Source organism: Coturnix japonica, chromosome Z (genome assembly GCF_001577835.2).
Source record: "Coturnix japonica isolate 7356 chromosome Z, Coturnix japonica 2.1, whole genome shotgun sequence".
Lineage (NCBI taxonomy): Eukaryota > Metazoa > Chordata > Aves > Galliformes > Phasianidae > Coturnix > Coturnix japonica.
The window spans coordinates 738,709-755,983 of record NC_029547.1 but is presented as its reverse complement, the minus strand read 5'-3'; the positions used below and the strand labels follow the sequence as shown (position 1 = coordinate 755,983).

At 49.7% G+C, this 17,275-nt stretch overlaps 2 protein-coding genes across 18 annotated transcripts in view; both read right to left on the bottom strand.

Annotated features, from left to right (window-relative positions):
- Nucleotides 1-2,039, bottom strand: part of ZNF532 (zinc finger protein 532) — a 37,776-nt gene extending 35,737 nt beyond the window's left edge. For 3 of the 11 annotated variants that reach the window (XM_015848165.2, XM_015848178.2, XM_015848179.2), the window contains exon 1: nt 368-481. The gene's annotated coding sequence lies outside the window, so the exon portion shown is untranslated. Of the gene's footprint in view, nt 1-367; nt 509-669; nt 784-1,915 lie in introns of those variants that run through there. The other 8 variants (XM_015848167.2, XM_015848176.2, XM_015848171.2 and 5 more) reach the window with 5 other exon arrangements.
- Nucleotides 2,040-10,473: 8,434 nt separating this feature from the next.
- MALT1 (MALT1 paracaspase) overlaps nt 10,474-17,275 on the bottom strand; it is a 28,380-nt gene continuing 21,578 nt past the window's right edge. For all 7 annotated transcript variants that reach the window (XM_015848182.2, XM_015848183.2, XM_015848184.2 and 4 more), the window contains 4 exons: nt 15,414-15,563; nt 14,611-14,768; nt 13,535-13,660; nt 10,474-12,713 (listed from right to left, as the gene is read on the bottom strand). In XM_015848182.2, coding sequence (XP_015703668.2) covers nt 12,252-12,713; nt 13,535-13,660; nt 14,611-14,768; nt 15,414-15,563 — 896 coding nt within the window. In that variant the 3' untranslated portion in view covers nt 10,474-12,251. The remainder of the gene's footprint in view (nt 12,714-13,534; nt 13,661-14,610; nt 14,769-15,413; nt 15,564-17,275) is intronic.

Below are 17,275 nucleotides of genomic sequence, written 5' to 3'. Positions count from 1 at the left end.
GGCCTTTCAGACCCCCCCCCTCCCCAATTCCCCCCACCAGCATCCCCTAAAGAAGAAAACCACAAGACAGTGCCCTGCAAACAACACAGCATGCAAAGCGGCATCCTTCAGTCGCAAGCACAGCTACAATTACAAATCATTCCATCCGTTTTATTCAGTTTAGTTCTAAAATAAGACTGCACAACCGGTGTCCCACCCTTGCAAAGCAAAAAAAAAAAAGAAATATTTTAATAAGGGTCATAAATCTCAGCTCCTGCCCGCTCCTTAAGCATTAAAAAAAAAAGAAAAAAAAGCCCAAGTCAATCTCAGTTACTGCAAATATGTACATTTACATACAGAACGGCTTTAGGACTACATATCCACATACCAGTGCAGTGTGTCTAAGTGTGCATTCACATACATTAGGGATGGTGTCAGTCTGCTCCTCTCAGGGCCGCCATGGAGGCAGGCAGCGCTGCCTGTAGCAGCTCACTCACCGCATTGTGCTCACTGATCTGCCTCAAACCAGTTACAGCCGGATCTGGTCACCCTACATAAAGCTATGGCAACCCTCTCGGAGCTGACAGCCCGTCCGTGTGAGCGCCGGGCCCTCATCGGTTCTGTGGGGCCCAGCAGCCCGACCCCGTCCCGCCGCCCCCTCACTCCGTGCCCCCCGCTTCCCACACTTACCTCCCACCACCTGGCTGTGTGTGCGTGCCTGGCTGCAGCTAACAAAAGGCACGGCACTCACACCCCTCGCAGGATCTCTCTTTTGGAGCCAGGCCGGCTCGGCCGCAGCGCTGTGCACAGTGCGGCCGTGCCCGGGGGGAGCCGCGTCACCTGTGCCCCGCTGCCCCCGGCCGTGGGGCTGCGGCCCTGCCGTGTGCTCGCACATCTGGGGCCGCTCGGTGGCATTTTCCCTTCTCGTTGCGGCATGAGCGGGCAGGGATTACCCACGCACGCACCTCCCTCCCCTCAAGAAATCCATTTCCGCAGCAGCCAGATGCCTGCAGAGCACAGCGGCTCCTCGGCCCCCTCCGAGCAGCTCGCAGCCGGCTGCGAGGCGGCCTTCCTACATGGATTTATCTCCCCACCACCACCTTTATTCCCTCCCCCCTCCTCCCTTTAGCCGCTCGGCCTTCGGCTGCTCCCGGCCGAGCCCCTCGAGCCCTGCAGCCCCCACGGACACGGGAGGCCGCGGCCCACCCCAAGATGGCTGCTGTGCTGTGCTGTGTGTGCTGTGCTGTGTGTGTGTGCTGTGTGTGTGCTGTGCTGTGTGTGTGTGTGCTGTGTGTGTGTGTATGCTGTGTGTGTGTGTGCTGTGTGTGTGTGCTGTGTGTGCTGTGTGTGTGTGCTGTGTGTGCTGTGTGTGTGTGTGTGTGCAGGGCCGCTCCCCGCCGTGCTCCGGCTACTCACCCCGCTGTGCTCAGCACAGCCCGTATCACAACCACCACCACCACCACCCCGTTCTACGTGCCGACCCCATCAGTGCAGCGGCTCAGCGCGACGCTCGCCCAGCTGCCAACCCGGCGGCACGGCCGAGCCGCTCCGCAGCCGCAGCTGCACCGAGGGGCCGTGGTGGGCACGACCCGCGCTGCCGGGCCGGCTCCTTCCCCGCATCCCCCACCCGCAGCCCGCTATGGGGCACGCTGCCATGTTCCTCCGCCGCCTCGCTGCCGTCCGTCGGCCGCGGGCATCCCGCACACGGACCGCACCGGGACCCTCCCCGCGCACCGCCCTGCCCCCAACAATCCGAGCCCTGCGGAGCGGCCCCACGGCGGGGATCGGGAGGGGGATAATGGGGATAATGGGGATAATTAAGGGGGTGGGGATGCGGCCGTTGGTGCCGCGCGGTGCGGAGCAGGCCGCGCTCCGCGGGGCCGGGAGGAGCCGACCCCCAACCGCATGCAACCTCCGCCCCCACGCACACACACACCTGCTGCGGACCGGGCCCGGCCGGGCTCAGGCGGGCACGGCCGCGGTCAGCACCGCCCCGACCGCCCGCCCGACGCTGGGCCCGGCCAGGAGTCGGCGGAGCAGAATGGCAGCGGCTCCGCGGGGCTGCGGGAGGCGGAGGGGGGCGGGGGGGGCCGCGAATCGCACTGCTGGGGGGAGACGCTCCGTGCGAGTCTCTGCGGAGCCGGGAGCCAGACGGGGGCGGGCAGCGCTGCGCACACACGGCGGGTCGAGGCCTCGGCCGCAGCCATGAGCAGCCCGCCCCGAGCCCTGCGCTATGGGGCCGGCCTGCCCTGCCCTGCAGCGCTCACAGCTCAGTACGTGACCCCGGCTGCCCTGCCCCAGTTCAGCCCTTCGTTTTAAACGGGTCTTTGTCTCGCTCGTTTTGACGAGCTGGGCTCAGCGGGATCGCGGCTTTGATGCGGTGGATGCACCGCACCCGGACCCAGCTCCTGATGCGGCTTTTTTACACACACCTGCTCTCCTGTTTGCCGCCTCCGCAGTGTTTGAATGCAATGGCGTTACACTGAAGGCAAACGGATCTGCATTCCATTATAACACCCTCTGCCCCCACCACCCGGGGCTCACCCTGCAGCTGCCCCCTGTATCTGGGCTGCTGGACTAACAACACCCGATTTTTCCCCCCTGTTTAACCAGGAAACCGGGTGGGAAGCTGCAGTCTGTTTCCCTGCACTGGGTGTGTCTGGTTTGCTGGCATGGCAGTGTGTGGAGCTGCTGCTGCTGCTTTTGCATCACAGCTTACACGTGGCATAGAGGTCCCTGTGCCGTTCGGACAGCGTTGTTTCTTCCCGACCACCTATTTCTGGCATCCCCATGGGGAAAAAAAACAGCTGGTCACCACAAGCGTTTAACTCTTTAATAGTAAAGCTAAGATTGAAAACTCTGCTTTGAGTGGAGCTGGGCAGACCGCCCTTCTGCAGTGGCTCTTTCCTTCAGACACACACGACATGAGATGGCTGCATTGCAGCTGTCCCTGCAGTGTCGCTGCTGCTCGGTGAGGCCCCATATGATCTCAGCACATTCCGTCCCCGGGTCCCTTTGGGGCAGCAGCTGTGTGTGAGCCCTTCATCCTACCCCAGCCATGGGTCTCTAGCACAGCCCTGAGCAGGCAATGGGAAGAGCTTTGCTTCCTACAGCCACCAAATTTCTACCTCAATGATCCCACCTGGGTGTTTCCTTATCCCCATGGCTGTGGGAGCAGCCAGCACAGAGCAGCACCACTGTTGTGGTTGGTTTTCCATCCCTGCAGATGTGGTGCTGTACCACCCTCAGAGCCCGTGGTGGAAGGAATTGCCATTTCCTGACATTATTCTACTTTTGATGCTGCAGTGAATGCTGATTGCTACGTAATTATTTAACTCCATAAGGGTATTAAGGCTCTGGGAACACACCACTGCAAAACCTGCTGCATTATTTCCTCTTTCTGTACTGGAATCGAATATAAATATCTTCAAACAACGCTTTTACTCCTCACAGCTCTGCTCTGATGGGTCAAAAGATGACTTTACACAATCAGGAATCAATTTACGTTTTGTTTTGGTTTTTTTTATGCCTTTTTCTCACACTCCCCCAGTTTTGTTGGTCATTTTATTCAATAACATTTCCCTCCAGACTGTGAAACATCCTTACTCTAATCAAGAATATAAACTCCATATTTCCAATCCTACATTTATTTTTGCTCTAATAGTTCTACAGCTTCTGCCAGAAACTGAAATCCATCCACCACTTCAGCTGCTCTCATAGGTTTTTCACCTTAAAATCTCCCGTACTGTGCTCTGATACATAGAGCAGAGCAGAAGCCTGCATTCTCCTTCTGTAATACATTTGTTTTCACTGGTAGGAGTGCAATGGTACCATTTTCCTTTAAGCATTACGCTGAAACATTAAATATTAAGGAAAAAAAACCCAAACACCACCACCACGCTGCCTCTGAGCTTTGCTTTTTCAGATGCTTATATTGCTATTTTTACGTGTTTTCTTGGCAAAATAATTCAATTTCCCTTATTGCTTATTAATGCAAGTCTCGTTTCTTGGACTGAAAACTCAAGGATTGCTTTTAGAAAAACGAGATTGATTAAAAGAAAGTCAGTCATAGGAGACAAGCAGGGCTTTGGAAGGGGGGAAGCTAGAGCCACGCTGGAATACATCTGAACTAACACTGAAGTTAAGTAAAAACTATTGGCACCGAGATAGCGCTCATGGAGAGCTGATGGAGGGGCTCAGGCTGCCCTTGTCCCACCACCCCACGGCTCTGGTGCTTTGCCTCTCTGCTTTGTGCTGTCCGTGCTCTGAAATACGAAGGTATTTCAGATGGAGGAGATGGTGCTTAGCGCCGCATCAGCCCTGCGGCATACTGTCCCTGTGATGGTGAAGGGATCGGGGCAGCCCCGGGCCCTGGTTTTCCCTGCTACCACCTCCCAGAGCCAAAGTTCCACCTGCGTCACCAGCTAATTACATAACAGGACCGCGTGTAAATGACCAAATGCAATGCTAATGGGTTTTCCCGTGTGCACCTGTTAGTTCGGTCCTTTCTGCTCGCTACACCTTCCTGCGCCGGGACGGAAAGCCCTCCGTCAGCGTTCTGCTCCAGGCACCGACCACCTGCGTGATTAACATCCGTATAAGGAAGCTCATCAGCGGAGCACATTGAAAAATGTCTGTTTTGTTCCCTCAACGCGCCATATGTACGGGGGTTTTACTTCCCTTCTCCCGATATTTATTCAAGTACGCCGGGATTATTTCTGAATTATTCATCGTACAATATCTGATTAGGCTGTGGCTGTGCAGGCTCCCACTGCTTAATGAATGAGCCATTAGCCCTTTGCAGATGGTGCTATCAGCAGCTATTTGAGCGCTGTGTGCTCACCTGCAGGATGCAGCTCACTGACACCGCAGCCCGGCGCTGTGCTGCTCCATGCCCTCCTCGAAGCTTTTACTCTGCTCTTTCTTTCATCTTTGAGCTCTTTCAATGCATCTTCTCTCAAGGCTGAAATCCTCCGTGCTGGGCAACAAGGAAGGGGGTGTTTTTTGCAACGTTTGAAGCTTTGTTTTAAACAAAACACGGGTGTGTCAGAGCAGGGCAGCCTGCAGCCATCGCCTGGAGGTGGGTTAAGGAACGCTGATGGTTTGCAGAGTGACAATGCAGGATGGCATTAACAGCTCAGTGGGTTTCTTGCACTGCCAGCAGTGAGCACAGGGCATGCCGTGCTGCACAGCCAGGGCTCCAGCACTGCCCTGGCCACGACAGCCCTGCACTGCCATATACACACGGCTAGAGGGATGGAGGGAGGTGGTTCAGTGCCTGGTGAGCATCCTGCACCCCACAACACCCGACCACATGGCGTGCCACAGCCCTGCAGTCACACCTCTGCCATTGGGCGTAGAGGGGCAGAAGATGCAGCCAGCACAAGGAGCAGGGGAGGGGATGAGCGAGCACAGCTCCAGCCCTGAGCACTTCGACACCCAGGGCACCCACGCTGCTGGCTTTATCAGCCTGCTGTGCCCCAGATCAGCTCCCCTGCTTTGTGCACGAGGCGGGCGGTGGGGCCCTGCTGTGTTTCACACAAAGGAACGGGCAGCCACACTTATCTCTCTGCAGGGACCCCAGGTGACAGCGCGGCCCCGTGGGATGCTGCGGGGCCCTTGATGCAGCAGGACGGCCGATAGCACTGCTGGGACATCCATCGCTGTCAGTGGGGACAATGCCAGGTCCAACTGCACCTGCCACGGCCCTGACAACGTTGTGCTTAATGTCAGCCTGTGCAGGGAGATTAGGAGCGGGCTGTGGGTCTGCATGCATTGTCTGCAGGGCTAATCCACCACTGCAGGTCCAAAGCAGCTTTGTCCCCTCTGCTCTCAGAACAGCCCAAGCTTCTGTGGTTCCCCAGCGCTGCCTCCTCACCCTCAGGTGTTCACATGGGACCTGGCCCCTAAAAACACCTCAAAGACTGGATAGCTTTATTCCTAAAGCATTCATTATGGCTTCCTTCATGACGAGAAGTGCCATTTGCTCCTTCTGAGCTGCTGTGCTGTGTTCTTGGACGGTCTTACCAACAGCATTTGTACATCAACAGGAGATACAACAGTCAGCATCACGGGCAGCAAATTGCACTGCTGAGCTGGAGAGGGGAGCCCAGTGTGCAGGCAGCCAGGACTGGGAAATGGGGGATGGCAGCAGGCTCTGTGAGGGCAGAGCCTGAGGATGGCATGGGCACGTGAAGAGCAAAGAGCTCTTAATGTGGAAGAGAAAATAACCTCACGGCCTTACTGTTACCTGCCTGTCCACCAGGGATGGTGGAAATTATTCTGTTGGTGAGTGACTGAGTCGTGATAACAATAGAGCAATAAACAGCAAAACCTGATTTAAGCCCCGCGTGGTCCGTCAGACCAACAGGTTCTCATGCTTCGGTATAATCTCTGCCAGCAGAGAAATTGGTTGGACCCCTGCTGAAAGCCTTTCTGTGCCACCCTTCTGCGGGAACAATGCAAATAATTACACAGGCTCGGTGTGCAAGAAATGGCTTAGCTTCAGATAAGGCAAAAATTTACATTTTTTGCACCACATGCACACAAATAATAAACCCGGCAGCAAAGTCAACCGCTCAGAGCTCTCCAAAAACACCCATCTTACATAAATAAAATCAATTCTAGTCCGTGATACGTCGGAATTCTCATTATCCCTTTTGTGCCTTGTTTCTACCGTAGCTCAGACACCTTCAGATCTAGCAGGCAGATGGAGTTTAACAGGAAATATGACATCAACAGATGCCACTACCTGGCTATCTTTGTTCAGTCTGGGAATAAATTGCGGGGTAAGGTATGAAAACATGTTTTCTTATAGGGCCACCATCTGCCAACTTGAGAAGTTGCTGTCACTGATGACTCAGTAGCATTTGTATTTGCAAAAGGCTGCTAATCTGATTCTCCAGATAGCTGTTATGCATTGGCTTCACTGTAACAACCGACTGTCACTGCGGTAAGGAAATACTGCAGTAAGAAAAACCCGTGAGCCTAAAAGGAAAACTGCTTGGAGCAGGATTAATTGAGAAGGGGCAGTTAATTCTCGTGGCAATCTTCAGGAAGGCAACCTGAGTTTTCCTCCTTTCCTACACTGTTCTGTTGAGAAAGGAAAACATTTGTTCTCTGATGGCGCTTTGCAGCTTTGGAAACAGTCTTCACAAAGCCATTTCATTAAAGGTATTTGGTTGTCTGTGTCCGTGAAGAGGAGGAGAAGGGCTGCCTGCAGCTGTTAGTGATGGCTGACAGCAGAGGCCATGCAGCACCACTGCACCCCAGAGCACAGCATGGGGCCCATGGAGCACACGGCTCCTCTCAGCAGGTTGGGAGGGAAGGGGCTGCTGAGTTGTAAATGTGATGTTAGTGTCCTGCTGTGATACGTCCCTGCAGGGAACAAATGGGAGAGAACAGTTTGCATGCTGCGTGCCTTCATGCAGGCTCCCATTCCCGAGCCCTTCAACACTCTGGCAGCTTTTCTCTCCCTTCTGTTGGACAGACTCGGCGCTCCCTCCATCAGCTCTGCATTCAAAGAGAAGTCGAGCTCGGCTCTCAGCCTGCTCCTGTACAGCAGCCATCTCCCCAGGAGAGGCAGCACAGCACCGTCTGAGCGCAGGTTGCTGCTGACCGAGGAGCTCTAGGCAGCTTTATTCTAGACAGCGTCACTGACTACAGAGGGAAGCAGCACTGCCCACCTTATTGCAGCCAACACATTAACAGCACACGGCCAAGCATGGCCCTGATCCCACCTAGGGAAGCACATCCATCTGCAGATGCATCACTGTGCTCTGCGTGGTGCACAGCGAGGAGCAGTGAGTTCAGGTATGGAGCAGGCTGCCACCAGCCAGCACGGGGCTTGTGCTGGACCATGAGCTCTCACCTTGAAGCCACAAAAGACAGAAGATATTTTTATTGTCAGAAATCTTCACTCCTCATACAGCAGCCACAACTCCCCTGCAAGATCTTAGGAGGGTCTGGTTGGCAGTGCATGCAGAGCGCAGGGGGACAACAAACTGCTTCCATACATCTCATTTGTGGAAAGTGTCTCTTAATGCATCTGGGGCTGCTGTGTTATAACTGACTAAGCCAGCAATGATGGTACAGCAGGAATGTCTTCTGATGCAGTGTCCAATGAGGGTCCTAACTCGGATCTACGTGCTGCCAAACCCACTCCAGCTTCACCCAGCAAATCACGGATGTGGTTGCAATGCAGTGTGCAAACAGCTGCAGTTCTCCACCTGCCAGGACAGGTAAAGTGTCTTGGCATGAGACACGGCTGTTTTCTGACTAAATGAACCCAGTGTTTCCATTATGGCCAGAGAAGACAATCTAGTGAGTGTTTCATATGACGTGGTTTCCTCTCAGCGCTGGTTTTGAAGCATGGTGAGCTCTGAAAACAGCACGTTCAGAGAGGAACAGATGTGAGAGATGTGAGCAGCTCCGGCTCCTTGGAGGTGAGGCAGGGGGGGATCTCCAGGTGACGGACCACAACCACAGGCTGACGTGCTGATGGGCACCCTGTTGTGTGACGGCAGGACAGGAAGCCAGAGAGTGGATCTGCCTGACGTGTAGAGCGATGAAATGAAGCCTAACCACCGAACCACGTCAACAGGGAGCCCAGGAAACACATCGGGGCTGTTTGCTCTTCTGCTGCTCTGCACTGCAAAGACTTTGCTAATTTCAGGTGACTCTGAAAGAAAAAAAAACCAAACTGGTTGTCAGTGGAGTGCTGACAAAACAATTGACACTATTCCTGCCTGCAGACACGGGTGAGGCCATCCCAGCCTCTTGCTGCTGCCCCTGCTGCAGCGCTGCTGAGTGATGGAGGCACATGCGGGGCGTTGCTGTGGCAATGCACGAACCGTGAGCTCATGCTCCCTGTGAATGCCAGCAGCAGCGATGGGAGACAGCAGCTCTTATCAGCTGCTAAAATAAGCCCGGTATGACTAAACTGCAGCAGCGGTGTGCCTTAGAAATTTAGTAGGCGCTTAGTTTTGTAACGTGAGTGGGTTCTTACTCCATTCCTGGACAACTGCGATTACTGCGACGATGTACAAACAAACAAACACAAATGAAACTAAAGAAAGAAACGAATTCCCAGCCCCCTCCCACACCTCCCGCGTTCCTAACAGCGAGCAGATCTCACTGAATCGAGGTTCTGTGCAAGGAGCGGGGAGCAGTGCCAAGTATTTCCCTGATGGCTGTGATATAACATGTCGGGATCGGCGCAGCCCTGATGTCAGAGCTGCCCAAGTATTAATTAGCTGACAAAGAATGAAGGCAAATAGTTGATGCGTGAGCAGAAGTGACACCCACACACAGCAAAACTTGCCCTGACAGGGGAGAGTCACACAGTGCAGGCATCTCCTAAGGCCAAAATGAGGCGATCTGGGGACACTGGAGGTACAAAGCTGTTGTACTGACGTGGTAACAAGCAGATCTCTATCAACAGCATCACAATTTCACAGCGCTATTCAGGAGCACTTTGAAGGAGAAACGCTCCGAGAACTCACACAACGCGGGGGAGAGGGGAAAAAAGCAGGCAGAGAAAGATGCTCACACGGGACAGAGCCACGTTGTGCTGCTCTGCTCTGCCTTGTCACGGTGTGCCAGCACTGCCTCCTGCGGTCACAGCCCTGCGCAGCACACGGGGCTCCAGCGCCGAACTGGAGACCGAGCGGATCCCGAGGAGTTGACCTTGGAAAGCCCCGTTCACCGGCATGTAACTCAGCCTGAAACTGATGCTGTGCTCACACCATCAAAGGAACAAAACTCAGAGCTTTAGTTCAGAGAGGGCACCACGACCAGAGGCTGCTCCAGCAGCTGCCCAGGTTTAGTCCTGCTTCACTTTTAAAGTTCAGCCAAAGGAAATGCTCACCTCCTGCACTCGTCCTTCAGCACCAGAACGTCCGGAGCACGTCCTACGAGTGGTGACACCACAAGGAAATGCCTTCTGACCACCACCCCCTTCTTCAGCACAGGATGCTGAGGCACTGAACGGGTTGTCCAACGAGGCTGTGGATGTCCCAGCCTTGCAGGTATTTAAGGCCAGGCTGGATGTGGCTCTGGGCAGCCTGGGCTGCTGGTTGGTGACCCTGCTCACAGCAGGGGGTTGAAACCAGATGATCATTGTGGTTGATCTCCATCACAGACCCTACGGCCACGGGCTGAGCTTTGTCTCCTTCCCATCCCTACAGTTCATGACCTTCTCTTTACTACGTTCGAACAGATTCATCTCAAGCACCCGAGGCACCGATCGCTTCCCGCTCAGACCGCTGGTGCAGCACCCTGCATGCAGACAGGGAGCGCCGGCTGCTCGCTGTGCAGGGACACGGCTGCTGCATACGGCACTGCCGCACCAGGACGCCCCCCCGTGCCACGAGGAGCAGAGATCGACTGCAAACAAGCGTGCTGATACAGGCAGAATTCTGCTGTATGCTGTTACAATACAGCACAGTTTTAACCCGCAGGATTAGGAGAAAACAGCAGCTACACGCGCAGAGATACCCTGTGGGCAACAGTTTATTTGAGGAGTAAGAAACAAAGTTCTCATACAAAGCAGAACACGGTGACAAAGTACCAGGTCATATTACAGTGCCGGGACATTCATCAAGCTGTAATGTTAATTTATAGGCCAGCTGCATATTGCATAGGATAATTAATGCACAGTGCATCTCAGTCATCAATAAATACCTCACTGTTCTCCAAAGGAGAAATCAGAAACTCATACACAGATCAGTTCAAGTACAGCTGTCAATGTGGAGATAGATGACTACATTAGCTCCCACGTACACACACACGCCATGCAGCACAGATGAGATGAGCAGAGCTGGCCAGCAGCGCTGCTCACACTCAGCTGGCTTTGCTGGCAGCACACAGAGCACCCAGCCAGCACACCTGGATCCCATGGAAGGCTCCGTGCTCTACTGAGGATCCGAATTGCTTCGTCCATTACATCGCTGAGAATACTCAACTTATTGGGGGTACCTGTGATTCTCTGATTCTATGATGGGAATTTTAATTAAAACAATACCATTTAACAGTATTACCAAAGCTACAGGGCAATATACAACAGCTCCAGCCCTGCCACAAAGCCAGCATCCCATGGCTTGCACAGATTGTGAATGAGCTCTATTTGTTGCACTTGGGCATGCTGGAATCACCATCTTGGGTTCTTTGGTTAGACTTCTTTATCCTCTCAACATGAAAGAACGTGAATTCTTTTGGCTTGGAAAACAACTGAGTAGGCTGTTTGGGTTTTGCTTGCTTGTTTCAATCACCACAAGAAAGCAATGGCTTCTGCCCAGGTACACCAGCCCTGTAACTTCAGCCTGAAGAACCCCAAAGCTCTCGGTTGTCTCACCCATTCATTCTTTGTATCTCAGCACATTTTACTTAAGCAATACTTCGCTTGAGGAGACAGTTCTTAACACCAGAGTATCCAACCACCACACTTCCACTTCTGGAAAAGCCCTGCCTTTGTTTACTCTGTGTCATCTTATACACCCAACAGGAAGGTTGTTCTAACACGCTAAAACACCAGACCCCGTGCTAATGCAGTATGTAAAAAGAAGCCTCCGGATACTGAAAAACTGAGACTGAAGGGAAAGGTATTATTTATCATTTTGGGGCTAATGATTTCTTTTAAAATCACAGAGAAAATGGAAATTCATTTTCCTGCTCAAGTCTGCTGACATTTTTGTCCTCTGATGGCTAGGCACGTTTGTTTGTACAGAACAAGCATTTCCCCTCTAAAAGCTGAGTATTTAAGTACAAAGCACTCACTTACAGTAAACCTTACAATTCCAGTAGGTACTGGAGAAGCAGCAGCTGGGAAGATCCAAGGCTTCACCTTCAAGAGAAACGCTGGCACCAGAACCCGGCCTCTTTGCACTCTCTAACACAGATAGGAAGCTTCCTCCCACAGACCCATGCTTGCATGTGTTCTTTACTTTCTTGACTGCTGGATCATGGAATAGGAATCTGAGGAGTCTGGTTTTGTTTTCTCCTCATGTTTCAAACCTTTAATGGTAGGAAAAAATACATTTATATATGTCTTTTTCATTTCTAAATCTATCAGTCCAGTTTTGCCTCCTTGGATCCGGACAATTTTCCCTGAGAGCAATATGAACCAGCCCAAGTCACAGCCTTGTTCCCAGTACCAACTCTGCACTCCCCAGTCCTTTTATCCCCAAATCTCCAAAATCCAGAATCTGAGTAAGCAGTGTGGAGGATCTCCTGTTCAGAACGGAAAAAGAGCATCTTTGTTGAAGACACCACAGCTACTGCTGCTTAGACAACCTGAGGCTGTCAGACAGGAGGAATTCCAGTTCAACGGTATCATCAGTGGTCTCTATTGGTACGTTACTCTTTTCTGCAGGGGCTGAGTAATTCTGTACTTCGTGTCTCGAAGCTAACATTCTTGAAGTCCCATTGCAAGAACACGCCTCTAGTTGTCTAGCACTGCCTGGGCAAGTACAGTTTGGATGGTAAGCCCCTGGGCAGGAATTTGGTTGGCATCGACTAGGGAAGTAGTATTTAGTTACCACAGGACTTGATTCTACTTGACTATGAAAAAGATTATTAGCCACACAACAGGTCTGGAGACAGTTATTTCTGAATCCGTGATGGAGGCCTAATTTAGCAATAAGGGGCTTCCCGACATTAACTTCTTTTCTTTCATCCATTGTATCTTCTATTCCTGGATACTCATAGTGCAAGCAAACAGTGAAGATCAAGTGTTCCTACAAAAAGTAAAAGAAGAGGAATAAAGGTTATATTCCTTCCCCAGATAAACAATACAGGAAACATTTCAAGAGGGACAGCCTACTGAAGGAAAAGGCTAACCTCTTTTGGGAGCCGAAGCCATAATATATTAGGGAAGGCTGGTAACCACATCAGCTAACACACAAAAGATGGAGGCTCCAGAACGATGCTGTTAATATCCCTAAAAGGAATCTACCCATCATAAAACTCTTCCTGCAAACTCTGCTTCCACCCACAGAAACTGTGAGACATACTCAAGATCTCCTACCCCTGCCATACTTTTCTTAGTCTTCTTAATACCGCTATCATTATTTTCCTGTTTGACCCATGTGAAAGACCTTAGCTGCTTCTATTGTACAACATTACCATCACAGTTCTAAGGGCTAATCACCAGAGCTACAAAGGAGCTGTACATTTCACGCTAACTCAAAGTTCAGTTCCCCCTTACTGCTTCAAATTCCACTGACAACTCAGGTGAATCAAATTAACCTGTCCCTGCACAGGACAGTTTTAGAGGACAGAATAAAATTAGTCTTGTCTTCTTTACTGCAAATACAAAGTGGCTTGCACAGTGATATCAAGATTGCATACACACTGATTCTCTTCTACCTAAGAGCTAAGATACTGAAGTCCCTATTCATCATTTTTCCTTCTGAGAACCTAGGATCTAAATCTGATAATAAATTCTGTGCATCTGCAGAACATGTTTCTTATTGTGCAAACAATACACAGAGAGCTCAGCAGAACTGCAAAGTAATGTGACTAACTTATACTATTGTAAGGAACAATTTATATTAACCTTCAGCTTTTGCAGAGAACTCAGCCTGGTGTAGAGGCAGTGTTTGGGAAGGTCCTTTGAAACTAAATAGCTTCCAGTTTCCTCAGGAGTTCCTTTATTGGCTTCTTTAGGGTCCACATCCAGGTCCTATTGCAAGAAGGACATGAAAACTCAGATGAAGGTACAGAATCTGTACATCATCAAGCAATCAGGAGGAAAGGAAAGAAAAAACTTCTTAAAAGGGAAGAAAACACCCAACACTGCACTGCTTGCAAAACTGCTGAAACAGCTGTTAGACACCAATCATTTGTTTGGGTTACTGTCCTTCTGCTGACAGTTCCTCCTGAATTGGCTGCAGTACCATAGCACTAACTCTGTAGGCTACAGAGCCATGTATTTATCATGCACATTAATTCACATATTTCATTCCTAAGAGAGTTGTGTTTTACAAACACCAGAAAGGTTTCCTGCTCCTAAGGAACTTTAAGTTTCACTCTTCTCCTTTGCTTTACTGCAGTGAGATGAGTAACGCTGGTGGAACCACAAAGATCAACCAAGCAGAAGTAACTGAAAAATAAATTCTAGGAAGTCCTGTTCTGTAAGGCTGATGTGCCCTACGCCAAAAAAGAGCTACTGATATTCACTCCTTTAGTTAAAGAGAACCACTTAATACTAGGTTTGGATTGGAACGGACTTCAAGGATCATCAAGGTCCACACTCCTTCCACAAGCAGGGCCACCAACCTCCCCACTTAATACCAGCCCAGGCTGCCCAGGGCCCCATCCAACCCATCCTTGAACACCTCCAGGGATGGACGGGGTATCCACAGCCTCTCTGGGCAGCTGTTCCAGCACCTCACCACTGTCACAGTAAAGAACTTCCCCCTGACATCCAACCTAAATCTTCCTTCCTCCAATTTAAAACCATTTCCCCTTGTTCTGCTGTTATCTACCCTTTCAAAGAGTTGACTCCCCTCCTGTTTGTAGGCTCCTTCTAGAACAATTTAGGATCATTTTATTACAAAAGGTGCACTTGATATGGACAGTTCTCAACTTCAGTGGAGAGAGATCAGCAAGTCAACTACAGGAAGCACTTACAAGTGGGAAGTCTGTAACATAGGCTCTGCAAACAACTATCTCAGGTGGCTTCTTTACTATCCGTGTGTAGATTATCATGACATTGGAAAACTCTGCTGCAAACCCCAGTTGAATCTGAACGCCGCATGTGAATTCAAGATACATGCTTTCTGGAAGCTCTGCAAATAAATAACATGTACTTACATTCTCAATAATGTTACGTATTTTTATATTTATTATTATTTTTTAAGTTTTGTAAGATATATATATAGATCTTGCTTCCTGCATTCCCTCTACTTACCATCACATCACCATACTGAAGCAGCTCTTAGAAGCTAACCAGGTAGCAGCTGCTTGACGGGTGCAATATCAGAAAGTAACAGAAATTGCCACAGAGAACTGATTTTTCACCTTATGCTACATGAGTTTCTTTCTAATCTTTGTGCAACTAGCAAGACAACAGTCAACACAGCTTATGATACAGCTTACAGACCTAAGAATCTGCTTTTATATACGTTCCATCAAACTAGCAAGGTCAATACAGTATCCTAAATACATAAGGCACAGCAATAGCTTTATAAGAAGGTTTGAATGTGTGAGCAGAACACATTCAAACACAGCAGAAGTTTCCAACATCTGAGCACATCGATGAGAATTAAGATATGAAAGTACATTTCTTCAATTTCTGAGTTGTAGCTCAGGGACTAATCAAGGATGTACATCCTCTTATTTTTGAAGGAGCTGTTTATTTCAAGTGACCTAGCACCCTAGTACACAATTTCTATTATTCAAGTAGTTTCATCTATAGGTAGATCATACCATACCATGAGCTTTGGCCCACTGCAGGTTCCTCGCCATGGACTCTGCAGAAGATACTGTTTGCTGAATGGGATCAGATAACGCCCTTTTCTCAGACAAACTGCTGCGGATCTCCAAAGCTTGCTTGCCTTTGGTGAGGTGACACTTGCCCATATCTAAAAAACAAGATGCAATATTTCTCTCAGAGATCACTGCTGCTGAAGTTTTATCTGAATTAACTACACTGCTGTAGTGCTGCGTGGCCACTACAGATATGACAGAGTAAGAATTTCCACATCACCTTTCTGTTTCATAAGTATTTATTTCTCAGTTTTGTTGCCCATGAGGTGTTGTGGGTTAACCTCAGCAAGGAGCTAATCACCACTCAGCCCCTACCCCCAGTGGGTCAGGGTGAGGAAAAGAGGAGTAAAAGAAAGAAAACTTGAGAGTTGTGATTAAAAAAAAAAAAAAGAAAGAAATGATAATAGAGAAAGGAGAAGTAGAAAAAGAGGAAGAAAAACAAAACAAGTGATTAAAAGGCACGCACACATCACCACCTCTGGGCAGACCAATGCTCATCCATGCCCTGAGCAAAAGACAGCTTATCTTCCTAAACACCTTCTCTTTGTATTGCCAAGCATTACTGTGTAAGGTATGGAGTGTCTCTTTGGCCAGATCGTGTCACCTGCCTGGTTTTGTCCCCTCCCAACCTATCACAGACCTCCAAATCTAATCACTGTCAGGCAGAGCTGGAAACAGAAGGCCTTTGAGCTGTGCACTGACCAGCATGTACATGCACAACTTTTAATCCTTTGGAACTTTTCCACATGTACACCCACATCCCCTCTAACCCCTGATATCTGGTAACACACTGGTTGTCTTATTGCCTGATGTAATTTTCACTCACACTGCCAAATGCACAGAAGGCTGACTGAAACAACCAATGCAGGCACTATTACTTTTATGAGATGGAATTCTCCAGCAGCTGAAGCACGACATGCTGTGCTTGCATTTTGTTCAGTCTGCTCTCAGGACTGTTAGAGACTGACAATTCCATTTCCTAGGAAATATCTGCCCTAGGAAATACCTGTATTACCTCCCTTCTTGTCCTCCTGTCTCCTTGTTGGGACAGACTTCCATGCTAAGTCCCAACAGAAACTGCCTTCATGCTCTCCCCTCTGAGGGATCAACCCTTCTCTCCACTCTAGTTAAAGAATGAGGTAAGTAATAAGTCAGAAGTCAGGATATCTACAGCATTTGACACTAACTTGACAGTACAGGCTATGCAGTAAGAGGCAGCAGTTAGGAAAAATGGGAAGGATGAGGGCAAGAACATTTTGGGATATTTGTTCATTGTACAATTTGTAAACATTTTATCCTAGTTGAAGAACTGATTGGTGTGTGGCCATTACAAAACATAAGTGGGTATCTATGTATCTATTCTGCTCTTCAATGCAGAGGCTGACAAGAGGAGAATGTGGGATAAAAGTAAGAGACAGTATTGATGTTTTAATGAGTGGATTATGGGTTTCTTTTTTCTCCCCAAAACATTAACAGAATACCCCAGGACACAAGACAGATAATAGGAAAGGAAAAATATTGGCGTCTGATTCAAAGCAACAAGTTCAAGGACTGGTAGCTGAGTGAATCTGAGCCTAAATACAGCAGCTAGTGAGAAACCAGCAGGAAAAGCATTACTGGAATAATTTTCACAGACATATGATCCACAGCTCCATGCAGAAGATTCAGAACGAAGAAGGTTCACTAGAAAGCAGCATATAAAATTAATCTGTCACCATATTAAAGAAGCTCAAATCCCTGTATAATGTAATGATCTTTGGTAGCACCTGTTGCTTGTTAAAAGCTATTATTGTAGCACTGAAACATG